Source organism: Miscanthus floridulus, unplaced genomic scaffold, assembly GCF_019320115.1.
Source record: "Miscanthus floridulus cultivar M001 unplaced genomic scaffold, ASM1932011v1 fs_580_1_2, whole genome shotgun sequence".
Taxonomy (NCBI): Eukaryota; Viridiplantae; Streptophyta; class Magnoliopsida; order Poales; family Poaceae; genus Miscanthus; species Miscanthus floridulus.
The window spans coordinates 99767-127407 of record NW_027096966.1 but is presented as its reverse complement, the minus strand read 5'-3'; the positions used below and the strand labels follow the sequence as shown (position 1 = coordinate 127407).

The window sequence follows — 27641 nt, the reverse complement described above, 5'->3', positions numbered from 1 at the left end:
ACAGCAACTAATACCATAAGTGTAGAGCATGCAGACCAAATTTCAAGCCAATACAAATAGATTTGATTACTCAAACATGTCTATGATCACTGCTAGCTCAGATTTTCAATATTGGACAGATTTCAATAATTGAGCCATTTTTCTCCAAATTGAACCAAACTTGAAATCAACTTGTTTGAATACTCTCACAAGACATATGTCCATTCAAACCACTTACTAGAAGAAATCTTATGAACATATCCAATCAAACCAACTTCAAACTTGATTACTTAAGCATTTAATCCATTCAAACATCTCATAGCAAGCAACATATGCATATATATCCAATTCAATTAACTCATATGCACCCAAATAAACTTTGATCAACAAGAGATATACCTTGATAGCTTATGATCATCTTTGCAAGCTTCAACTCCACTTATTTGTATGCCTTCAAATATATCAATAAATTCCCACAACTTGAATATGACACTTGTATGTTGATAGCATATGGACTTCACTCAATTTTGACTTGGCATTGGGATAGAATTGCACTAGGCTTCAATACTTGACTCAACATAAGATGAACAATAATACTTCCATTGAATCAAGTCTCCAATGCCATGGTACCTACAAACAATCATCCACTTTTCGATGGTACCCAAACTAGTTTGGGTCCTCCCATGTTAGACGCAACATACTTAGGCATAGCCTTAGTATGAATAGTGGAATATTTTTGCAATACTAACCAATAGGGTACCATAACAAACCTTCCTAGGCATAATATTTGCATCAATTGAAATAGGCCTAGGATTCTCACTTAGGGGACATGAATTAGCCAAGAATTGATTTTCTCCTTTTCGAATATTTGGCAAATTTATGATTTTCAAAACTTGAGAGAGATTTTAGAGGGACATAGGGATTTTTATGAACTTGAGAGAACCATGTCACATGTGATTAGGCAAATAATCAACCAAGGGTAGCAAAAATCACAATATGACATGACTAGGTCACAAAGACCCAAAAACCACATGATTTTTAAAAACCACACCACCTACACATGCTAGTTAGGGATTTTGAAAAACATCTATCCTATATCACACAAATGCACACACTAGCATATAAAGGGCCTTAGATGCACTTACAATGCATGTATGTAAATACATACCTTTGCCTTGAGCCCACAATATCACCACTGAGATAATACATGGCATGACAACATCATGTTGACCTCACTTGTCAAATAATCATACCATATATGAAATCAATTTTCATCCAAAGGACTACAAATAATACTAGATAGATTTGTTAGTCCACAATGGTGCAAAATAGAAACTGAGCTCCCCCTAAATAAGTACCACAAATAATTTGAATGACTTTCAACAAGCACTTTATTCTTTTAAGAATTTGGGAGTCAATTTTCTATTTTGACCAACACAAAGTAATTTGCCATATTTAAATTTCGTTGAGACATACTCACAACCCACTTAGGTTTGATAGATCATAAGCTTCTGAGCAAATTAAGGATATATGAAATCATATGGATCAAACCTCAATTGCATTCCAATTAGTGCTCTGGTTCCTACCATACCAGACACGTCCTGTAGACATACCGAACACGTCCGGCATGTGAAGAACATAAACACTTTTCCTTTCTGCCCTGGCCATACCGGACATGTCTGGTAGGCGCAGGACAGAACCAATTGAAGCGCTGCTTGTGATTCTTCGTTTTAGCTCTAGTACTTCTTGTATGCCTGCATCTGAACAAATGCATTGCTCTACTAGAGAGCCATTAAAAGCATCACATGGCAAATATGATAATGATTAAATAAAACTAATTAGTCACTTCCAATTATTTCACAAATATGCTTATTTGTGAGCCATTGAGCACTAAACACAAAGTGGCTATCCTATAAGGTCTTTAGGTACTTGTTACCAATGGTAGAGATGAAGTAAACGATATGGTCATTGATTTATCTTCGGGTCAACCATATATGAGATTATGATAAGAATTGATTGATAGATTGAGTGAATATTTTCAATTTGCTTGCTCAACCACCCCGAAGCTTTCATCTCACCACCAAGTACCTACATTCTCAACCTAAGCACATTTTGGTACCCAACTCTTGTTGGGTCCTTTTGGGTTAGTCAACAAGTGCTTAGGCACCCAAATGGCCTTAGTACTAGTTTGTGGTGAACACATCACCTTGCTAGTGCTAATTCCATTTGTGGTCTTCCTAAGCATATTATCATAAACAAATGTGTTCGGCTTAGGGATGTTACCATTTGGGCAATCATAGCTTAGATGCCCCTTTCTTCCACAAGCATAGCATATGCGACCTTTGTTTGCTCTATGCTTGTTTTGCTTGTATGGACATCCATCAACCTTGTGGCCCATCTCATTGCATCCATAGCATCTTCTTGTTGCAACTTGGGCTACCTTTCTTGACTCTTGATATATTGGGCATTTCTTGGTAGGATGCCCCAATTTCTTGCTCATGAGACAAGCGCTTTGTCCATCACTCTTCACTTGCTTGGCCTCCTTGATTGAAGCCTTTTGAGTGGCGGCTTCAACCTTGTCGGCCCAATTCTTATGTGGACACCTAGCCCACTCATGTCCATACAATCCACAACCATAGCACATACTTTTTCCATGTTTCTTGCTCTTGGTTGTGTTGGCCTTGCTTGAAATGTGATTCCTTTGTTGGGTTTTGAAGGAAGCAAGGTTTGAACCCTTCTCAAGCTTCTTCACCATGTTATCACGGTTATCTTGAGAAGGTTGTGCTTTCTCCTTACCCTTCAATCGAATCACATCTTTCTTTAATCTTTTCACCTCTTCTTTGAGCTCTATGTTTTCTATAAATTTTTGCTCAATCGAAGATTGGCTTGCTTGAGAAGCACACTCATTAGCACAAGAAATATTCAATTGAGTTTGTGTACAAGTGAGTGTGTGAGTAGGAGGTTGAGATGATTTTACCATTGTAATCACAACCTCATGAGCCACCTCAAGCATGATGCTTGATTCTACTAATTCTTCATGAGAGCACTTGAGATGAACATAGTTTGCTTGTAGCACATTATATTTGCTTGAGAGTTCATCTAATTTTGCCTTGAGCTCAAAGTTTTCCTTCTCTAGTTGTGAAACACTAGAAGAGGAGTTAGTAACTAAAGCATGCTCAATTGATAATTTTTCATACCTCTCATTTATGGCCTTTAGCTCTTGCAATTTGGAGATGAGAAACTTTTCTTGATTTTGAAGTGATTGCTCTTGTTTCTCATTCTCTTCCTCTAGCTCATCATTCTTCTCAACTAGCTTCATGAGAATGAGCTTGTCTTTGTTGCTTAGATGATCAAGAGTGTAGCTATCTTCAATTTCAATATCACTCTCTTCTTGATCATCTACTCGTGCTATCTCCTTGGCTTGATCTTTCTTGCTAGCCTTCTTCTTGCTTTTCTTGGCCATGAGACACAAGTGATGAGTATCATGAGATACTGAGGTTGACTCATCACTTGGCCGCCACCGGGCTTGAGCCTCATCATCATAGACTGCCTGCTGTCCGGTTGCCTCAGCCATACCGAACGTGTCAGGTAGGGATACCGGACATGTCCGGCATGCGCTTGTAGACAGCGCAGTCACCTCGGCTTGCACCTCTTGCTCCGGCTCAGCGCACTTGAGATCGTGTGAGGCTTCTTCGCTGCATGAAGACATAATGGACATATTTTCCATTGACTCGACCTCAAGTGCATCATCGCATTTGGATTTTCCATATAACTCAATGAGTTTGGTCCAAATGAGATGAGCACTCTCCGGAGGTGGTTGTCCATTGAATATTGCCTCATCTTGAACCTCTGCACTCAATGTACTCAAAATGATATTAATAGCTTGAGCATTTAGTTGCACGCATATCTCTTCCTCTTTTGATAAATTCTTATAGTTGCTCCAATCAACTATAGGAAGAGGTATGCTTGCAAACACAATATGCTCAACAAGAGGACTAATATCTCTAAAAGCATTGAGTACATGAATTGACCAAGGTAGAAAGTTTGAACCGTCATTTTGGAGAAGCATCGGCTCCAACTCGATAGGCGTCGACATCCTTTTCTCACGGCGGTGAAGCTTCAGGTGAGAACCTCGCTCTGATACCAATTGAAAGGATCTAGGATGTCGCCTAGAGGGGGGTGAATAGGCGTTTCTGAAAAATCAACACCTTTAAAAGCGGAAACGATTAGTAATAGGAGTTTCCAAAATGGAAACTCCAAATCAAAGTAATACCACCCCTCACAAGTTAGCCACAAAGTATATAAAAGATACTAGATAAACCTAGGGAGCCAAACAGCTGCAACCAAAGAGTTGAATCAAAATGCACAAGTCAGTTAATGTCGGAAGTCCCGACGTTTGGGTCGGAAGTTCCGACGTGTCAGAAGTCCCGACAGTTTGGGTCAGAACTTCCGACGCAAACTGTCAGCACTTCCGACCCCTACGGGAAATGAACTGCAAGTGCTAAAATGAACTTTGTGATGCCGATAACTTACAAACCCACTTCCTAGTGGTAAGGTAAGGTGTTGGGTCACTCTCTTGACGTTGATAAGCCACCACTCCGTAAATCGAGGCCCAAACCCTAATGAATAGCTAGAGAGAGAGAGGAAGACAACCAAATACATATAATTTCGAGCAAATCACAACAACAACAAGCACGCGGGAGACAAGAATTTATCCCGAGGTTCGGCAGCCCCACAAAGGAGCTCCTACGTCCTCGTTGTTGAGGTGACCACTTAGGTCGGAGTCTCTTCCACCTCCTTTCCTCACTCAAGGATACCACAAAGGTCACTTGAGTTTCTTCACTAGAAAACAAGGGTAATACAAACTTCCCAAGGCTCTTCCACAAGATGGAAGCTCTTGGGCGACGCCTAGCCAGCTAGGGGAAAATCCCCAAGAGTAACAAATGCAAATCAAACCGGCTTGATGAAGAAATCAAGTGCTCAAGCTTGCTCAAAGTGTTTTTCTCACTCAATCCACTCTCCAATCACTCAAACCCTTTGGGAATCAAAGTTGGAAGTAAAGGAGTGAAGAGAGGGGAGCCTAGAATGCTTGGGGGCTGTTTTGGCCGAGTGTTCGTTGCAATGAAATGAGTGGGCAACGGTTAGAAGTGAGGAGAGGGGTATTTATACCCCAAGTGAAAATCGAACCGTTCAGATCTACGTCGGAAGTTCCGACGCAGATCCCGGGACTTCCGACGTATGAAGAAAACACTGTTCACAATGGGCCAGAAATCTGTGCGTGCAAGTCAGTGTCGGAACTTCCGACAAACGTCGGGACTTCCGACGGTCATCACTTCCGACGTACGTCGGGACTTCCGACGGGCACAGTTAATCAAACAGCCAACACCGCTGAGGCCGGGACTCCCGGCTTGGGTCAGGTCAGTGTCGAAACTCCCGGCGAACGTCGGGACTTCCGACGGTCGGAACTCCCGGTGAATGTCGGGACTTCCGATGAGCACAGACAGCGAGCAGTCAGAAGAACCATCGATGCTGGGACTGCTGGCTTGGGTCGGGACTTCTGACTGTCGGGACTTCCGACACACGTCGGGACTTCCGACTGTCGGGAGTTCCGACACACGTTGGGACTTCCGACGTCCACAGTCACCGCGCAGGCTATGACTGAGAGTCAGCACTTCCGGCAAGAGTCATGACTTCCGACTGTCGGGAGTTCCGGCTTACGTCGGGACTTCCGACACCGACAGTCACAGAAAATTATTCTATGTGCTCGTGAAGTGCTAGAGTGTCTCTCTTTTGATTTAATTAATATGCTTGAGCACTCTATCTTCCTCAGACCACCTAAACTTGCATCCCTCTTAATAGTACGGCATTCCTATTAACTCAAATTTAAAGTATAAGGAAATTAAACCTTTTGAGTTGATCTCTTTGAACCGAAGCCGTGTTTTCCGATCTTCATCAAGTGAGGGTGCCAATCATGTTGATATTGATCTTTTCACTTGAGCATAGCCATCTTGAGCACGTGACTTGATTCCATTCATCAAATATGAATAACTCTAAATGCATCAAGTCACTTCCAATGCTTTGTCCAATATAGGTTTGATCCTCCACAACAATATGACCGTCGCAGCTTGATTAGTACCTCAACTAAATGCAAGTACTTCCTTCTTCACCCTAGCTAGGTTCTTCGGCCGCCAAGCCGTCGCTTGCCCTTCACCCTTGCTTAGTACCTCAAAGCCTTTCCTTGCTATCTTCACCATCTCAAGCCATCAAGTCACATCTTGTGTTGAATCATCCATTCATTTGTATTGTTGTCTTTTTCATTTCAATTTAGCAAGCTTCAAATATGAGACCATTCCATATGCAATCCCTCATGTCTCATTAATTAACTTTTATCGTGCTTGCTTTCACATAGATCATTGAAATCCCACAATAAATAAGCCTTTGCATGAATTCCATTTGCATTGTTGTCTTGTGCTTGAACTAGATTGTTTATACAACAATACATCATTTTGGCTTTATACAATTTCATCAAGTATCTGTGAGATAATCAATTTCCTGTCTAACACTTAGCAAACATGTTAGACCTTTAATCGTGTTGTCATTCAATCATCCAAAACTCACTAAAGGGCTAGATGCACTTTCACTTATCGCCGACCTCAAAGAAACCTTCGCCAACCTGAACAAGTATCGATGCAAGCTGAACCCTTGAAAGTGCATCTTTGGAGTTCCATCCAGTATACTGCTAGGCTACATCGTCAGTGCTCAAGGTATAGAACCTAACCCTGACAAGGTCTCTGCCATCACCAATATGAAACAGCCGACATGCGTCAAGGATATACAGAAGCTTACAGGCTGCATGGCTACTTTAAGTCGCTTCATATCACGCCTCGACGAAAAAGGGCTACCTTTCTTCAAACTCTTCAAGGCCTCCGAGCGATTCTCCTGGTCGGAGGAGGCAGACTCAGCTTTTGAGCAGCTCAAGCTGTTCTTAACAAAGCCTCCAGTCATGACGGCGCCACATCCAGATGAGACTCTGCTAATATACATCGTCGTTACTTCTCACGTCGTGAGCACAGCTATTGTCGTCGAACGCGAGGAAGCTAGGCACGCTTATAAAGTGCAACGTCCAGTTTACTTCATCAGCGAGGTACTTAATGAGCCCAAAACTCGTTATCCTCAGGTACAAAAGCTGTTATACACCATTCTTATTACGTCGCGCAAACTCCACCACTACTTCGAATACTACAAGATCGTTGTGGTCACTGAGTTCCCTCTGGGGGACACTCTCCGCAACAAAGAGGCCAATGGCTGCATCATTAAGTGGGCTATTGAGCTTGGCACCTATTCCATCAAATTCAGAAGTAGACCTACCATTAAGTCACAGGTGCTTGCTGATTTTGTCGTTGAATGGACCGAGATCCAAGAGCCCATCGCCGCTACTTGCCCCAAACACTAGGTGATGTACTTCGACGGTGCCCTTAACATCAATGGTGCTGGTGCGGGCATTCTATTCATTACGTCAACCCAGGATAAGCTACGCTATGTTCTCTAGATACACTTTCCGGCCTCCAACAACGCCGCTGAATACGAAGTGTGTCTCCATGGTCTCCGTATAGCCGTCGAGCTCAGCGTCAAACAACTCATGGTGTACGGGGACTCCGTGCTAGTTATCAACCAGCTCAACAAGGACTGGTCCTGTTCTAGTGAGAAGATGGACGCATACTACGCCGAAATCAGGAAGCTCCAAGGAAAATTCTACGGCATCGAGTATCACCACGTGGTACGTGACCAAAATTAGCTCATCGATCACTTATCCAAGCTAGGCTCTTCTCGCGCCGCGATCCCACCGGGGGTCTTTGTTCAAGATCTCTTGGTGCCATCCATCAAAGAAGATAAGGAAGTCGAAGTGGTCCCCCCTGCTGAGCAGTTGGTACTTGCGGTACCTTCGCCGGTCGCCGATTGGAGGGAGTAATTCATCAAGTACCTCGCTAGCACCGAGGTACCCACCGACAAGACTGAAACTGAATGCCTAATTTGTTGAAGCAAACTTTATATGCTGGTGGACGGCAACTTGATGAGGAAAAGCGCCAAGGAAGGGATACTGCAGAAATTTCGAGAGGAGGGAGTAAAGCTACTTCTCGAAATTCACTCTGGTTCCTGCGGCAACCATGCGGCCTCGAGAACATTGGTCAACAAGGCTTTTTGAGCTAGTTTTTATTGGCCCACAGCTATCACTGATGCAGAAGACCTCGTCCGATGTTGTGAAGGATGCCAATTCTTCGCTAAACAAATACACATGGCGGCGCAAGAGCTACAAACCATCCCAGCTTCCTAGCCCTTCGTGTGCTGGGGACTAGACATGATCGGCCCTTTCAAACCAGCACCAGGTGGTTTTCGGTACGTGTATGTCGCCATCGACAAGTTCTCCAAGTGGATTGACTATAAACCGCTCGTCTCAGCTACTGCAAAGAAAGCAGTTGAGCTCTTCGAAGATATCATCCATAGATTTGGTCTACCAAACAGCATCGTCACCGATCTCGAAACTACATTTACTGGCCATCAGTTCTAGGACTTCTGCGAAGACCGTTGCATCTCTATCAAATATGTCTCCGTTGCCCATCCAAGAGCCAACGGCCAGGTTGAATGGGCGAACGGCATGATCCTTGATGCCCTCAAAAAGCGACTATATCAAAAAGAAGAAAAGCACCCGGGCAGATGGCTCAAGGAGCTTCCATGATGAGGACATCACTCCTTCGGATGTACCCGCTGATCCTCCAACCGTCATGCAAGGTCCAATGACCCGGGCTCAAATGCGTCAACTCAATTTAGAGGTGAGTCCGTTCTTAAGCGATTCTTTTTATACTTTTGAGAATAGACTACTACCTAATGATGTTATCTTACTTAGGAACATTGGAGAAGGTCATGAAGGACTTAGTGGACGTGGTGGAGGTGAAGATGGCCAACAAGGACGTTCAACAGGAATCGGAGGCCCGGTCCAACATGATTTCGAGTCTGCCTCGGCCTTCAGGACCAGTCTGCCTTAAACTGGTCACCCAGGACGCATCTGAACTCCGTTTTTGACGATCCACATATGGATGGAAAGCTAATTTGATAAGGAAGCCAATCCATGTGATCTCATGTCAAAACCTCTTCGGAATCAATGGAAATCATCGAAACAAGTCATCATCAAGAATCTGCCTGGGTGCTGCGACACCGTCTTTTGGTCCGTTGGACCATGTATCGTGTTTGGGCCCATTAGGGGCGTGTCCAGGGGTCTTGCACGACCCTAGAGTCTTTATAAACAGCCGCCACCCCTCCATTAGGTTTTGGGTTTTGCTTAGATTATTCTGTCAAGAACAGTTTCACCGTTCATCGGTTTGTGAGACCCCAACTTTGAGAGATTAATCATTCATCTGCAATTTGGTTGTGTTCTTTCTTGTACTTGCTTGTGTTCTTCATTGTACAGGCAGGGATTAGCCTTCTTGGTGAGGTCAACCTGGTCTGAGACTCGGTTGATAACCAGAGGAGCTATGGTGCTAAGATTGCAGGGTTCGATCTTTCGAACTGAAGCCGGATCGGTGTGTCATTCTCCGCCACAACGATAGTTACCACCACCTGATGGAAGATCGGGATCCCCGTTCCCATTAAGTGGTATCAAAGCTAAGGTATACCGTCAGGTTTACATTTATCCCCTAGTTTTGAGTGTTTCACTTTCGTCCTATAGTCCAGCGCCATACTCGTTTTTCCTATCCTAGAACCTTCCGCGCCATAGCCTTTGCTTATTTCAGTTTCAGAGTCTGTCGTGTTGAGATTGTGTCCTAGTCAAGGTCTTGTTGCTGGTTAGGTCATCTTAGAGTCTAGTTTGTGTGTTTCCCCCCATCGTTTCCATCAAATCTTTGCTATTGTGACCAGTTTTGTGCACATTGTTCCTGTTTTGTCCTCTAATTCGGAGTCAATTCTTAAAACTGGTCTAGTTTTCGCATATGAACTCCGATTTTGACGTTCCATATATCAAAATCAATCAGAAAACAAATTCGTATTCGTCCATCCTCGGCCTTGCTAGGCTTGAAGATTTTTAAATTGGTCAAAAAGTGGTCACAAGATCCTTTTTTCGTGGTCACAAGGTTTGTGTCGATTTTGAGCAAGTTTTCTGAATTTTCCACAGGCCACGTCTTTCACTTGTTTAAGCTCATATTTTTTGTAGTTACTTCTTTTGTGCTCCTAAGTAAAGGAAAAATATCAAAAAAATAAAATAAAAAGTCGAAATTTCCCAAAAAAACAATGACAGCCCAAAAAATAGAAAAAAAAGAGGGGCAAAAGAGGAACAATATCTAGAGGAGCACACAGAGAAGACCAAAGTGAGCTGTGTTTGCATGTGCTGTCTGGTTCCTTGTTTGCGTTACTGTTTCCATCCATCATACTTGTTTTCACACACCTGTCATCTTGCTATCCACCATACTTTTGTCACACACCTGGTACTTGGAACATTTTAGACCAGCAACGAGAACAGGTACTTTGGACTATAATTCAGCATTACTTTCTGTTACTGACTTGTGTGCCAGATATACATATTACTTTTTGTGTGCCTTCCAAGCTCCACAAACTCTTCAGATTTGTACAGAAAAAGGGCCTTGCAATCTCAGTACCACTACCTCACAGGTATCACGAACCAGCCGCCGATTGTACCGCCCACTGCTTGCGTTGGTAAGAACTTTGTAAGAGCTTGGTAAGACGCTTCCACTTGTTGTGAAAAGTGACACCACTGCAACCACATAGTCATTTGGTAGGGATAACTTTCACCGTTTGTTCCTATTTTTGTGTTTACAATGGTAGGAGATGATCAGACTAGAGATAACAATCCTAAGGGTTTCAATGAATGCGTCAGCCAAGAGCAACTACAAGGTGTTGTAGAGGATGCCCAAAAAAGGATGAATGAGGCCGTTAGGAAGGCCGTCACTGATGCACTCATTGAACTCAACATTGGCAATAGCATGGAGAGATTAGACAAATGAATTTCCACGCTAACCGACAAGGTTACTGAGTTGGAAACATTGGTGGCGGTCAATAACAATGATGTCTCTGGCAGCAACATCGATGGTCTCTTGCCAGAAGACATGGTGCATGATGCCATTGGGAACATAGATCGAGCAGCCTTCCGACAAGCAAGATTACGATGACGTCTTCGCCGCAACACGACAGGTATGGGTGGTGTCCACCACCATCAAGGTAATAATCACCGTGTACCCGATGATCCTTATGCTAAGATTAAGTTCATAATACCATCTTTTTTGGGTCATTATGATGCTGAGGGATATCTTGAATGGGAGATGATGGTAGAACAAAAGTTTAGTGCCCACCTTGTGCCTGAGCATCATAGAGTTCGGCAAGCTACTAGTGAGTTTAAGGATTTTGCCATTATTTGGTGGAATGGGTTAGCTGCACAGGATGCTTTACCTGGTACATGGGAAGAACTTAAGGTAGCTATGCGTGATCGCTTTGTTCCTCCTTATCAAAGAGACTTGCGTAAGAAATTGATGCGTCTAAAACAAGGAGATAAATCTGTATAGGATTACTATGGTGAGCTCCAAAAAGGATTGATGCGCTGTAGTGTTGTGGAGGGGAACGAAGATGCCATTTGTCATTTTTATTCGGGTTTGAGGCGTGAGATTCAGGACATTATTGATTATAAAGAATTTAACTCTATCAACTAGTTGTTTTAGTTTGCTATGCTTGCAGAAAAGGAATTGTAGGGGCGTGAACAGCAGAGCAAGAGCAAGGTCAGCACCACCACATACATGCCACGCTCGGCACCATCTTCGGGGCTAACCAAGCCAACCACTTTTTGGGCGCCTCCACCAGCGAGCAAGCGACCAACAACCTCTGGAGTTTCCGCTACACCTAAGGCACCTCCCACACGACCTTCAGATTCAGGTAAAAATTCTTTGCAGGTGCCTACCAAGAGTTCCTCATCCGTTGCATCGACGGGACGCACTTCGGGCATTTAGTGCCACCACTGCCATGGCATTGGCCATGTGCAGAAGGACTTCCCAAGTCAGCGGGCATATATTGCTATAGAAGATGGTTACATCAGCACCTCTGACATTGAGGATGAAGAACACCGAGATGCAGATGAGGAGGACGGCGAAGTCCTTGGTGATGAGGCCACGGCGGCCTATAGGAGCATCATTGTACAGCGGGTGCTCAGCTCACAAGTCCAGCAACTTGAGAAGCTACAATGCCATAACTTGTTCCAGATTTTCTTCGTCATCAGCGACCATCGCGCACGTGTCATTATTGATGGAGGTAGCTGCAACAATTTGGTAAGTTCTGATTTGGTCGAGAAGCTTGGCTTGACCACATGCCCACACCCACGTCCATACCATATTCAGTGGCTAAATGATTCAGGTAAAGCAAAGGTAACACAAACTTATAGAGTATCATTTTCTATTGGTTCTTATGTTGATTCTATTGATTGTGATGTGGTACATATGCAAGCTTGTTCACTCTTATTGGGTCATCCTTGGGAACATGACAATGATGCTACACACCATGGTAGAAGTAATAAATACACTTTTGTGCATAAAGGAAAGAAAATTACTTTGGTACATTTGACCTCTGCTCAAATTGTACAAGCTAATAGAGAACTGCTAGTTCGAATGATGTCCAATCTGAAAATCAGCAAGTTGCTAATTCTAATTTCCCACCTAAAAAGGATAAGTCTACATCTATTTCTAAGGCTGAGGGGATTAAATTGAAGGGTGGTGTTATGCTTGTAACAAAATGTGACTTTGCTAAAATTTCTGATGATGATATTTGCTATGGTTTGATATGCAAACGAGCTATGTTTTCGCTTGATGATATTGTTAGCTCGGTGCCTCCTGCTGTCACTAACCTTTTGCAGGAGTATGAGGACATTTTTCTAGCTGAGATACCCCTAGGGCTGCCACCTATGAGAGGAATAGAGCATCAAATTGATTTGATTCCGGGAGCAACCTTGCCCAACCGTGCTGCCTATCGAACCAATCCCGAGGAGACTAAGAAAATTCAGCGGCAAGTCCAAGACCTTTTGGACCGCGGGTATGTACGTGAAAGCCTTAGTCCTTGTGCCATTCCTGTACTTTTGGTTCCTAAGAAAGATGGAATTTGGCATATGTGTGTTGATTGTAGAGCCATCAATAATATTACTATTTGGTATCATCATCCTATTCCTAGGCTAGACGACATGCTTGATGAGTTGTGTGGTTCTATAATTTTCACTAAGATTGACTTGCGAAGTGGCTACCACCAGATTAGAATGAAACTTGGAGATGAATGGAAAACTGCGTTTAAAACCAAATTCGAGTTGTATGAGTGGTTAGTTATGCCTTTTGGTTTGATAAATGCACCTAACACTTTCATGCGCCTAATGAATGAGGTTTTAAGAGTTTTTATTGGTCATTTTGTGGTAGTTTACTTTGATGATATATTGATTTACAGCAAGTCTTTTGATGAACATATGGATCACTTACGTGCTGTTTTTAATGCTTTACGTGATGCACGTTTATTTGGTAACCTTGAGAAGTGCATCTTTTGCACGGATCGAGTTTCTTTTCTTGGCTATGTTGTAACTCCATAGGGAATTGAGGTGAACGAGATGAAAATTGAAGCCATAAAGAGCTGGCTGGTTTCCCAAACCGTCACACATGTGAGGAGTTTTCTTGGTCTTGTAGGATTCTACTGCCGCATCGTCAAAGATTTCAGCACCATTGCTGCCCTGTTGCATGAGTTGACGAAGAAAGGAGTGTTCCATTGGGGAAAGGCACATGAAGAGTCCTTTGACACTTTGAAGGACAAGCTTACACACGCACCATTGCTGCAACTTCCAAACTTTGGTAAGACTTTTGAGCTAGAATGTGATGCTAGTAGAGTTGGCATTGGAGGTGTTTTGATGCAAGATGGTAAACCCATTGCTTACTTTAGTGAAAAATTGCATGGCCCTGTTCTTAATTATTCCATGTATGATAAGGAATTGTATGCACTTGTTCGTTCTTTAGAGACGTGGCATCATTATTTGTGGCCTAAAGAATTTGTTATTCATTCTGATCATGAATCGCTTAAGTACCTTCGTTCTCAAAATAATATAAATCGTAGGCATGCTAAATGGGTTGAATTTATTGAATCTTTTCCTTATATTATCAAACACAAAAAAGGGAAGGATAATATGATTGCTGATGCTTTGTCTAGAAGATATACATTGCTGTCCCAACTTGATTGTCGGATTTTTGGTCTTCAATCAATAAAAGAACAATATGTGCTTGATCTTGATTTTAAGGATGTGTTGCTTAATTGTAGAGAGGGATGTGCATGGAATAAGTTTATGATCAATGATGGGTTTTTGTTTAGAGCTAACCGTCTATGCATTCCAGTTGGTTTCGTTCATCTTTTGCTGTTGCAGGAGGCACATGGAGGTGGATTGATGGGACATTTTGGTGCCAAGAAGACGGAGGAGGTGCTGTCCACACACTTCTTTTGGCCAAGGATGAGGCGAGATGTAGAGCGGTACGTGGTTCGGTGTGCCACATGTTAAATAGCTAAGTCGCGGTTGGACCCACATGGTTTGTATATGCCTCTTCCTGTTCCTTCTACTCCTTGGGCTGATATATCTATGGATTTTGTGTTGGATTTGCCAAGGACTAAAAGGGGGAGGGATAGTATTTTTGTGGTGGTTGATCATTTTTCTAAGATGGCACATTTTATTCCTTGTCATAAGAGCAACAATGTTGTTCATATTACTGACCTTTTCTTTCAAGAAATCGTTCGCTTGCATGGTATGCCTTCTACTATTGTTTCAGATCGCGACGCAAAATTCTTGTGTCATTTTTGGCGCACGTTGTGGAATAAATTGGGGACCAAGCTACTATTTTCTACAACATGTCATCCCTAAACTGATGGGCAAACTGAGGTTGTGAATCGAACATTGTCCACCATGTTGAGAGCAATTTTAAAGCGCAATTTGAAGATATGGGAAGAGTGTTTGCTGCATGTGGAGTTTGCATATAACAGGGCGGAACATTCCACCACCAAGGTAAGTCCTTTTTAGGTAGTGTGTGGTTTTAACCCCCGTGCTCCTATTGATCTTTTGCCTTTACCTACCACTGAGAGAATACATTGTGATGCTAGAGAGCATACTGATTTTATTTGTAAGTTGCATGAAACAACTAAAGCAAATATTGAAAGAATGAATGAAAAGTATAGAATTGCTGGTAGTAAAGGTAGAAAAGAGATTAAACTTAAACCGGGTGATTTGGTGTGGTTACATTTGAGAAAAGATAGATTTCATGAGCTGCGTAAGTCTAAATTAATGCCAAGAGTAGCTGGTCCTTATAAGATAATTGAGAAAATAAATGATAATGCCTACAAACTTGAGTTGTCACCTGAGTTCGGGATTAGTCCCACCTTTAACATTGCAGATTTGAAACCTTATTTGGGAGAAGAAGATGAGCTTGAGTCGAGGATGACTCCATTTCAAGAGGGGGAGGATGATGAGGACATCACTCCTTCGGATGTACCCGCTGATCCTCCAACCGTCATGCAAGGTCCAATGACCCGGGCTCGAATGCGTCAACTCAATTTAGAGGTGAGCTCGTTCTTAAGCGATTCTTTTTATACTTTTGAGAATAGACTACTACCTAATGATGTTATCTTGCTTAGGAACATTGGAGAAGGTCATGAAGGACTTAGAGGATGTGGTGGAGGCAAAGATGACCAGCAAGGACGTTCAACAGGAACCGGAGGCCCGGTCCAACATGATTTCGAGTATGCCTCGGCCTCCAGGACCAGTCTGCCTTAAACTGGTCACCCAGAAAGCATCTAGACTCCGTTTTTGACAATCCACATATGGATAGAAAGCTAATTTGATAAGGAAGCCAATCCAAGTGATCTCACATCAAAAGCTCTTCGAAATCAACGGGAATCATTGAAACAAGTCATCATCCAGAATCTGCCAGGGTGCTGTGATACCGTCTTTTGGTCCGTTGGACCATGTATCGTGTTTGGGCCCATTAGGTCCGCGTCCAGGGGTCTTGCACGACCCTAGAGTCTTTATAAACAGCCTCTGCCCCTCCATTAGGTTTTGGGTTTTGCTTAGATTATTCTGTCAAGAACAGTTTCGCCGTTCATCGGTTTGTGAGACCCCAACTTTGAGAGATTAATCATTCATCTGCAATTTTGTTGTGTTCTTTCTTGTTCTTGCTTGTGTTCTTCGTTGCGTAGGCAGGGATTAGCCTTCTTGGCGAGGTCAATCTGGTCCAAGACTCGGTTGATAACCAGAGGAGCTGTGGTGCTAAGATTGTAGGGTTTGATCTTTCGATCTGAAGCCAGATCGGTGTGTCATTCTCTGCCACAACGATAGTTACCACCACCTGACGGAATATCGGAATCCCTGTTCCCATTATTCCAGCTGTAGTCTGGGGATTGCATACTCAAGCTAGTCGCAGCACCGGCATGACTCCATGCTTTTTGGTCTACGGCTCAGAAGCCATACTACCAGCGGGCGTTACTTTCCGAGCTCCTAGAGTGGAAAATTATGATGAAGAGCAGGCCGAGGCCATTCGGTCTAAGGACGTCGATAGGGCTAAGGAAGAATGCCTAATCACCTGCCTCCGTACAGCTAAATATCTAGAAGGCTTGCGGAGGTACTACAACCTAAATGTCAAAGGTCGTTCATTTGCTGTCGGCGATCTCGTTCTCCGCAGAAAACAAAAAACTGAGGGGATGCACAAGCTCTCTTCCCCTTGGGAAGGGCCTTACGTCGTAAAGGAGCTTACTCGACCAGGTTCTTATCGCCTAAGTGACTTAGAAGGAGTCGATGTTCCCAACTCATGGCACATCAAACACCTTATATGTTTCTATCCTTGAAACACTCTAGATATGTACTCTCCAATTTTATATTCATTAAAGTTTTGGTCTCCATAACTTGTCTCCGTTTTGTCTCAATTGTGGTTTAACATCCACTTGCGGTCGCCGAGCTCCATGCTACTTCATAACAAACTCCAATATGTAATCGCCATAACTACGCCGAACACGATTTCTCCAAATCACCGAACATGTTTCCTCCAAAATCGCCGAACACGATTTCTCCAAACGTTATCGCCGAACATGTTTCCTCCAAAATCGCCGAACACGATTTCTCCAAACGTTATCGCCGAACATGTTTTCTCCAAAATCGCTGAACACTTTTCCCGATCGGAGAGCAACATCTTTTCTTTTCTGTTCTCTTCAGAGAAGACCCAATCTCTGATTTCTTCCTACACGTGCTACGGGCTCCATGCTCTGCGTTATGGGTGGTCGGCTGTGGTTCCTTGGTCACACCTGTTTGTCCTACATGTCTACGGGCTCCGCGCTCGACAGTAAGGACTATGGGTCAGCCAAGGCCGAGAGTTCAACATAGAACACATTGCTCAGACGCTGCTTATGCTGCCTTTATCTCCAAGTTCGTACAACAACTACCGAGCAGCACACGTTCCGCGCTGTTTTTTATGGAGAAGACCTAGTCACCGATCTCTCCCTACACGTACCATGGGCTCCGCGCTCTGCGTCATGGGTGGTCGGCTATGGTTCCTGGGTCACGCCTATTACTCCTACACATGCACGGGCTCCACGCTCGACGTTATGGACTATGGGCCGGCCAAGGCCATAGGGATCAGTAGCAGACCAACTGTTCAGACGTTATTTGAACTACGCATAATCGCGTCAGGATTGAAACTGTGAAGATTTTTTCGCCGAAATACAAGCAAACTGCATATATTGCATATACATGCACATTATAACATTTATTCGATAAATAATTGTTTCTTGCGCTTTCACGCGTTCTAGTTACACTGTCAAGATTTCACAGATGATAATCTACGAGCAGATTACTGAGCTCCGCAATTACCATCCGTGTCACCAAACAGATCTATATCGCCGGCCAGCATCTTCGCTGTGTCCTCCACCTCATCCTCTAGCTGCTGGGTCCCCATGTCGCTCAGTCCTTCGGTGAACCCACCCCCTATTGACTGAAGGTCGATGGTCGGGTAATGGGACCGAACAACCTCAAGGACATGGGTAGCGACGGTCATAATGGCGTCGCGGTTGAAGGTCTTGAAGTTCTCCCATGCTACCTTGCACCTCTGGATGACGGTGTCGGGACATTGCCGCATGTCGTTGTGCTGAGTGGCCAGTTCTAGGTCGACGCAGTCAAGCACCAGATTAATTGCGGTGATTACAGCGTCGAAGTTCTCCTTTTGGACCTTGGCCTCCTGCACTAGCATGTCAAACTATGCTTTGGCTTTATGGTGATAGCCTACAAGTGTTATAATGATCCATTATATAAGGAAGCTACTTCGACAGTAATTCCGACAAGGAGGAATTCACCTTTTAGCTCCAAAGCAAGTTTGTCCGCCCGCTCTGTTTCCTTTGCCTTCTCCTGGTGAAGTTGATCGACAGCCTGGCGCATTTGGCCGAGCTCAGCGTTTTGCTCTACAAGCACAACAGTTGTCACCAAAATATGGCTGTTTAGCAATACAAAAGTACATTCGTTGATGTATCATACCTGCTTTCTGTTCGGATACATTGTTAAGTTGTTTGGTTTTCCTCTCCAGCTGCTCAGAAGCACTTTTCAGTTGGCCGAAGACGGTAGCCAGCTGCTTGGACTGGCTCCGCACCTGCTCGGACACAGTAGCTAGCTTTTCGGTCAGGACTCCCTCTTGGTATTCTAGGTCCTGCGCGTTGGACTCCGCAAGGTCTCGTTCATGTTGGGGCCCCTGGATATTCTTCTTCGAGAGGTTCCTGGCCTCCTTGAGTTTTTCATTCTCCTCAGCAAGGGGCTCCATTCGCTTTATCAGCTGGCGGCCCTGCTCGACAACTCGAGTTATTTCCTACAAATGCATAATGATAGTATCATTATCCAATTCCAATAAACAACTAGGACCTTTCTAGACGCAGTATTAACCTTGATTTGTTTCATCACACCGGTAAGGGCAGTCTCCAGTCTCCTGAACTCCTTGGTGGTGTCCTCCTCTTTGACAATCACTATTTCATCGCCGTGTTTTTGGAGGATCCAGACTGCTTAGGGTTGAGGTTCATCACGCACGATCTCCTCCACCTCGTCTTCCTCTGTTGTAGCCGAGGGCACCACCTGGGGGCTCGGTGGTCGGATAGCGGGTTCGACCATGCCATCCGAAGCATCGGGGACTGTCGTCTGATCCTTCGGCGCCGAAAGCTTTTCCGCTCCAGATTCTGCTATTGCCGAAGGTGCTGTCGCTGACTCTTTCGCCATTGTAGACAGCCGTTCGCTGCCACCAAGCCCACTAGGGGTAGCGATTAGCTCCCCCGCGTGCTCCCGAGCACTTGGGGACTCCAAGATGGGGTCTACTGGCATCTCCCCCGCTCTAGCACCTGTTTTTGGTTGCTGCTCAGTCTGAGCGGGTGGGGCTGGATCTGTTGTTCGCCTTGAACTATATCAAATCATGTATTCAGTCACCACAGAAGTAAAGAAAATACAACAAAGTAACTTCAGCACAAGGACACTTACGGTTTGGTCTAACGGTTCAATTTCTTGAACCGGCGATGCCGGCCTGAGCCTCCGGGTGTAGCCGCGGGGTCGACTCCCGTGCTCTGTGGGGGAATCCCTTGCTCTTCCTCGGTCGACCTCGGTTCCGCTTGCTGCTCCGGGTCCGCTTCCGCTTGTTGCTCGGGGACTTCCATTGCTCGCCCCACAGGGACTTCTGTCGTCTGCTGCGTGGAAATTCTGTCCTCCCGCTGCTCGAGGACATTCCTCGTCAGTGCCTCATGGACTTCTTCGCCTAGCCCAGTTTGCTCCCCAGCATGTGGGCTACGTGGAGGCTCTTTTGTGCTTGGGGAGAAACCATGAGAATTTCATCATCGTCAGACCAATCGAACATCGCTGTCCTTCGTGTTCAGTTGGTTTGATCATCACCAAGAGAGATGCCGCCTGGTTTGCGGGGAGCAGTAGCCGCTATTTTCCTCTTCTTCTAGGCCGGCTCATCTACCGCCGGCCTCTTCCCTTGGATTTTCGCCGACACCGGGGGAGGACTCTCCGTCCGACTAGCATCCATACCTCCAGACTCTGAGGAAATGCCAACAGAGCTTTCTTCAGGTTGAGGTGGTGGTCGTGCATCTACTGTTGGTGGCCAATCATTTCTTGGCACGCCCAAGAAATACACTGCCCTGTCCTGCGAATGGATCTTCACATGAGTAGGATCAGTTTACTGCTTGGCAATGACAACATATAAAAACAACTTCTCAGAAACACATAGTCGGGATATTCACCTAAGGAGGTAGATTCTTATAGTTGAAGGGCTTTGTGTACCCTAACAACCTAAATGAGGCCAGCGAAGCGAATAGCTCGGTAGTCCGCTCTTCAACGACATTCCTGGACAGTATTTCTGGCCTCTCTCGGGTACCGTCGGTCTCCCCTTTGAATTCAAAGCCTGGGTGCGCCCTCTCTTTATAGGGCTAAACATGGCGCACTATGAAACTTGCCACCACCAATCCGCCATTGGTCCTCACGCCTTTTATTAAGCCGAGGAGTTCATTCACTTGCTCCATATCATCTTTGCTCGTCAGCTCCGACCAACTCCTCTGGCTTTCTAGGATGTGGTTGGCGTTACAGCGAACCGCTGGGTGGCTTTGTTTCATGTAGAACCACCTAGTGTTCCACTCCTTCAATGACGTGTTAAGCGGTACGGTAAGGTATTCGCTCGACATTCCATCCCGCGGCTAGACAAACACCCCGCTGACCACCTTGGAACCAGCGCCGCCTATCTTCTTTAGCCAGAATAGGTGACGGAAAAGATTGAAGTGGGGTAGGATTCTGAGGTATGCCTCACAAAAATGGATGAAGATTGAGATGTGCAAAATGGTATTGGGGTGGAGATTGCACAGAGTAATCCCCCAGAGCTCCAATAGATCCCTCAGAAATGGGTGAACAGAAAATCCTAACCCGCGCCAGAAATAGTCTTCGAATACCACTGCTTCGTCAATATGGGGTGCTGGGAAGGACTCACTGAGGGCTGGCCGCCATCCGGTGGTGGCACGGTCGAGGAGAACGCTGGCTTCCACCAATCGATTTAGCTCCGCTTCTCCAGTTCGCGATGGCACCCACTCCTCGTCACGTCGGGCCACAGCGTCCGTCTTCTTGGGACTAGTCTTCTTCGATTTCGCAGCTCCTTTCTTTGGCACCATCTCTTAGATCTGGCTAGGGTTTGGCGGTGGAGGCAAATGTGGTTGCGGATTTGGCAGAGCAAGAGATGAGGAGGAAGATGAAGTGGAAAAGGTGGGAACGGGGTATGCGGCTGCACTATTATATAGGATTTTCCCCACCGTTCCGCATTCCATGGTTTTTTGGGAACCGTTCCCATGATCTGCGCCGCTCTAATTTCTCCGATGCGGCATATGGGCCGTTACCTGGGCTTCTGCGCAATTGCAGCCCATGTCGCTCATTTATCACTGCCATCAGTTGCCACTCGCCGAAATATCGCCGACTTCTCCGCCATTTATTGAGATTCGGTAACCGACACTTTACAGCCGTTACTCTGGTTTTTTCTCCATGGTTTGATTTCTCCGATGTCTTCGCCTGTAGCTCGGGGACTGCCTGCTTGCTCTGCTAGTCTTTGATTGTTTTTCTATTTTTGACCCTAGCACCACATGACTACATCATCTGCTGTCAGGCTCAGGGACTAAGTGGGCACACTTCACCTTGCGGTGAATGTGCTTTGTCTCTTTGTGGGCCACGCCCAGGGACTGGCTGCCTGCTCGGCTAGTTTTTCTACTATTCATCTAGTTTCTGACCCTAGCACCACATGACTATATCATCTGCTGTTAGGCTCAGGGACTAAGTGGGCACACTTCACCTCACGGTGAGTGTGCATAATTTTTTCTCGAAGAGTACATGCCTATAGAAGAAGATTGACTCCTGCTACTTTGTTCAAACTCTAAGTAGGCACACTTGGTCCACTACGAAGAAATTTTCGATTCTGAACTTGAGCACCTTACACCCTTATGGCAAGTCGTACTTGGGTCACACTGCTCGGCGACAGGTCATGTTGCTCGGCGACGGTTCACACTGCTCGGCGACAGGTCATGCTGCTCGGTGACGGTTCACATTGCTCGGCGACAGGTCACATTACTCGGCGATAGGTCATGCTGCTCGGCGATAGTTCACGCTGCTCGGTGACGGTTCACGCTACTTAGCAATTCAACACGGTGATTGGACCATGAGTTTGACTGCTCAGCGTTATTCGCACCTGCTCGACGAGCTCAAGATGGCGTTGCGCAACGGGTACAAGGCACTCGGGGACTAGCTGTGGGGTGTACGACCCCAGATACCCATGGCAGGCCACATGGGCTGCGCCCCTAGGGGTGGCCCAGCCCACAAGATGGAGCCTTGTGGGGCATGATTCTGCTCGGCGCCCCCCGCAAGACATCAGGAAAATATCCAGAAGATACTACAAGATCTGTTAGGATATGTATGATCCCAAGATTCCTATAATCAGTTATTACTTTCTGGTTATCTCTTAGATCTAACTGACTTGTAACCCTGCCTTCCGGATTATATAAGGCGGGCAGGGACCCCCTTAAAAATCATGGCATATCATACGATAGCTGATACAAACCAACAGACCACAGGAGTAGGGTATTACGTCATACTGACGGCCTAAACCTGTCTAACTCGTGTGTCTCTGTTACCTTCTTGTTCTTGATCTCAAACTCCTCTGCCGATCAATCTACCTTCGTGGGATACCCCTCGGAGGACTACCGACGATATTCTGTCGATAGTTGGCGCGCCAGGTAGGGGTGTGCGTGCTGTTTCCTTGTCGAACTAGATGGCTTTTTCCGCTGGCTCTTCGTCCCTTCTATAGCCTGGCTAGATCTTCACGGTCGGATCCATCTCATGGGTCATCAATGCTGACAAAGTTGGAGAGCTCCTCAAGCCGGGGTAGATCGGTTCTACGCCGACCACCGCCGCACCTGCAACCGTAGATCCGATCTCGGAGCCGATTCCGAGGTCTCTTTCAGCAACGACTCGCTATCCACTTCCTCACTACCAGAGGAGGTAGATCAACAATAGAATTAGTTCTCCATCATCCTCTGCTTTAACCATCACATCAGCCTAGTCCATGGTAGCCTCCTAATGCTCGCGCACTAACCAATTAGGTTTGTAGCTACCCTAGCTCACCGGAACAATGGTGCCACCATCGCGGATGCCCACGCGCCGCTGTAGCCTTCCCCAGCAAGTCATGTCACTCCGCACCACCGCTTTGTGTAGCCGCTTGGGTCGGAGATGGTGACCGACCTGTTAGGAGGGTCTACGCAGGTCCTAAGTGGTCAGTGCTGCCGTGCTGTGTCACCACCCACCGCACCGCTGTGCGCTGAGTCGCTGGGGGTGCACGCGGGGGAATTCCAGGAAAGCCAGGGGGTTAAGTGAGAAGGTTGAAGAGAGGGGGAAATAGCATTAGGACTTAGTTGTAATTCGGGAGAAGTGCAAGGTCTATTTTGCAAAAGCGCCTGCACGCGCGGGATTTCCCCGCCGCGGGACATCTCACGCGCGGGCCGGCGTCGCATTGGCCGCTTCAGCCGGCCGCGCGTTTGAGCCACGCGGGAGATTCATTTTTCTTTTTCCTAGGAATTTAGAAATAGTTTTCTAATTTAATTTTTGAGCTGGTCTTTGGTAATTAATATAAAATCGTGTAGGTGTCCAAAAATTATGAAATAAATTTTGTTAGGTTCCTAAAATTGTGGTCTATCTATTGGTGTATTTAGTTTATACTTATATGTGTTGATACTAGGAGCTATTAAATTGTTTGAGAATGCTTAATATTATTAAGTTAATCATTGTATGAATTTTTGTGGTAAATTGGTGATAACTTTAGTCCTGAAGTTTTTATAGTAGCTTCATTGTATTATTATGTGCTCACTATAATTTTTGTAGCCTTAGAATAGACTAAGCATTAGGGTAGTTAAATGCTCTTTGTTTCAATATACATTAAATCCTTAGTAGAACTAAAGATATACCCTAAAATTACAAAGCAACGTGTTTGTTAGTTGAACCCAATACTTTGCTTGGTGAAGATGATAGCTAGCTTAGTATCTTAGTCATTAGAGCTAGCTTAGTAGCTTCATATGTGTATTCTTATTTTAAGAGTTGTTGTTGCCTAAATGCTAAGTTGTTGCATAATCATCGTATGCATGTAGAGAACGAGTTTGGTGGAGATAGTGACCACCGACAATCGTGAGTTCGAGGAGATCGTCGAGGAATACGAGGAGGAGGTCCTCATGAGGGAGGAGGTCCCGGAGCCACCACCGACTGACTCGGCTGACACCGCGCCTGCCCAAGGCAAGCCCCGGTGCATAACCCTTATTTTTTATAATCACTATATGTATATATGTGATGTGCATTTATGTTACAAGGATTTTATGGAAACCACAATGATAGATATATCTGTCCTATGAGTCTTACTAGTGCAGGTTCGAGTAGTTGCTATGCTTAGGTTTTCGGTAGCATGAGTAACCTGCCATTACTCACAATAGGTGATTATTATAATTACTCTCATGATAAAAATGATGAAAGGAAAATAGAGACCCGGCTGTGATATGGTATGTGTATTGGTGGGCGTAACAAGTTGTGTCCTGCGGCCATAGGGCTTAGCTTGGTTACACTGTTTTTCCTATCCGTGTCAATTGAGGAACGTCCATGTTGTGGTTGATAGTTAGGTCACAGACTTATTATCCTGAGCACATACTTGTTTATGGGAGCGGGAAGGCTCGTTACGCTCTTTTCGTGGGTTCTGGCTCTTTCCAAACTGACTGATTGGAGGCAGGGAACGGTGGAGGTCTAAGCACCATATTGAGACTAGGTCTCAAGTGTGGGGGCTTGGAGTCCAAGTTTGGACGAGGACCTAGACCCCATAACAGGAGTAGAATGGGTTGGTCTTGTTTGTGCCTGGGTTACAAGCGAGGCTTGTGTTTCAGGGGATACCCAGCTGGGATACATTGGTTCACGAATCGTCATTTTTATGAGATGGTACGACTTGGCTATGGTCTAGCACCATAGTAAGAACTTGAATATGAAAGATGGTAAATTAGTTCTAATTGCTCAACCCTTACTTGAAAGTAGAATAGGTGTTTACCTAGAATGGTTAGCTAATGAAGTAATCATGACTGCTAATTAAACTTGATCTTAAGGACGTACATCTAGTAATGCTTTTTACAAACAAAAAGAAAACAACAAATCCATATTGCCTATCATACTCCTTGGAGTCAGGAAACTATTCCCACTAGTTGGGTAAGTCTTACGAGTATATTATGTACTCAGGGTTTATTTTACCCTGTTGTAGGTGCAGCTTGAAGAGTAGCTCTTGTGTGGAGGATTTTTCTGGTGGGCATAGACGAATCCTTGTATCGTTTCCGCTAGATGTTTATTTTCAATCCGCTGTTTAATTATCGCACTCTGAACCCTGCTATTGTAATAAATAATTTCCAAGAACTCTTGTTATATGAAATGGACTAAGTATTGTAAGCTCGTACTCATGGTTGGATTCTAGAGGTAAAACATGGATTGATTCGAGTTCTCCCATGGGGTGTGCTCGACGAAACTGCCCGATGTAGCTAACTTTCGAGGGTGCTTAGTGTCTAGTGGAAGACGAGCACCTCCGAAAGCATGTTATTTCGAACGATTCTGCCACACATATCATCTAGTGCGTATAGTCTCGTACAATGTGTTAGCCGATTGTTGCAACTAGCCATTGGAAGCCATTGCAGAACCCTTTGGTGCTACCACTAGATCATCTAGGTCTTAACGAACCACATACCAAATGACACTAATAAATCACTTCAAGTTATACTAATACTCGATCTACAGCAATAATTTTTTTGTGCTAGTTTAGATTAGATTACAACATATATAGTTTTTTATAAAGGAAATTTGACATCTTGAGTGCTATGGTGCGCACCAAAACAACTATGCATACCATCGCAAAAACTAACTACGGGTGGAGTTTCGGACCAAGAATCATTTTCTAGATCGAAAAGATAAAAGGAAAATTTGAGAGTGGATGAAAAAATTTAAACAACTAAATATAAGTTTAAAAGTTGAAATCCAAAATATAAATTCATGATATCACAACAAGGAAGCAAGAAGAACTAATATAATTTAAACTAAGATTTTATCTAAATATATAGTCCCCTGTCCCTATGCAAATGGCATTTATTTTGGGGCAGAGCAAGGTATTAAAAGCTCACAAAGGTACAATCTTAAAGGATAAAATACATATATTGTAACCGATAAATTTATCACAACTAGACTGTCGGGTTCATAAACCCGGGATTCCTCGCGGACCGGCTTCCCAATAGAGGCTCAGCCCAGCAGGCAACGTTGCAAACAAACACGCAACTCATGGGCCGGCCCAAGTACCTAAACGACAGACCGAGGAGGAACGATGCCTGTTTCTCCGACTCTGGCCCACCTCTCCAACCGAAGCGCTCGCTTCGATCTCCAGCCCGCCTCTGGACGGTCTCTCCGACTGGAAGGGCTGGCCAAAGCACTACTTCTCCCTCCAACCCGCATCTCCGACCGAGGATGCGCCAAACCCCTGCTCACTGCTCTTCTCTGACTGGCGCGATCAGAGCCGACTAGGACTAACCGACCAGGGACACCCGCTCGGTAAGGACCAGGAAATGGACGGAGAAAGCAAGGTAGGGCGTAGAAGTCAAACCACAATACCAGGGTCCGTACCATGTACACCTGTGGAAGTAGTACTTTGCGACCTCCCTAGCATGGCAGAGCCTGAGCAGTGTTGTTGGCGCCAATATTTTCCTCTATAGTGTTGTGGGCGCCATTAACTTCCATATGGTAAGGCTCCCCCACATGCCTCTGGGCATCAACAGTGTTGTGGCCACCGGCATTTACCGTACCAGGCGTACATGGTGAAACCCCTTGCATGCCTCTAGGTATCCATAGTGTGGTAGGCGTCGACGTCTGCCATACCTGAACAGGACAACGCAACCTCCCACGTGCATCTGACATCCAACAGTGTTGTGGGCATCTGCCGTCATCCTCTCCCTGTCGGCGTGGGCAACAAGGCTTAGTAGCATGCATACTCTCTCCCTCTCACTTGTAAGGCTATCCCCTTCATCTATAAAAGGGGATGCGCTCTCTCCCAACATTCAAGTTGATTCAGATTGATCAGATCAATCAAGTTCACTAGTTCACAACCACAGAACCGCCAGGTTCGAACCTCAAGCACACGCTTGAACACTTAGCTCATAGCGGGGCTCCTGTCACTCTCGGTCCTTCTGACCGGAGTCCGACCAAACCTCTTGTACCCTCCCATCTTTCTCCTTCTCATTTGTAACCCCACTACAAACTTCGAGCACCTGGGCTCAGGAATAAAGTCACCGACCGACTCAAACTGGACATAGGGCACATTGCCTAAACCAGTATAAACCCTGTGTCATTGAGTGCTAGGCCACCTCCGATCACAACGTATAGCAAAACTACAAATATTTACTTGTTGGTCACTTTCTGCACCGACAGTTGGCACCGTCCGTGGGGAAGATGTTGTACGTTCAACACTTTTTGGTCATCGGATGGCCCACTTTTCCACCACCTTCGCCATGGCGGGCTC

The 27641-nt window shown here is 45.1% G+C and overlaps 1 protein-coding gene across 1 annotated transcript in view; it reads right to left on the bottom strand.

Moving 5' to 3' along the window:
- Positions 1 to 17706: 17706 nt before the first annotated feature.
- Positions 17707 to 27641, bottom strand: part of LOC136532325 (uncharacterized) — a 62107-nt gene continuing 52172 nt past the window's right edge. Inside the window, exons 6-9 of the mRNA XM_066524931.1 lie at positions 18548 to 18872; positions 18370 to 18474; positions 18117 to 18259; positions 17707 to 17751 (exon numbers count right to left, since the gene is read on the bottom strand). Coding sequence (XP_066381028.1) covers positions 17707 to 17751; positions 18117 to 18259; positions 18370 to 18474; positions 18548 to 18872 — 618 coding nt within the window. The remainder of the gene's footprint in view (positions 17752 to 18116; positions 18260 to 18369; positions 18475 to 18547; positions 18873 to 27641) is intronic.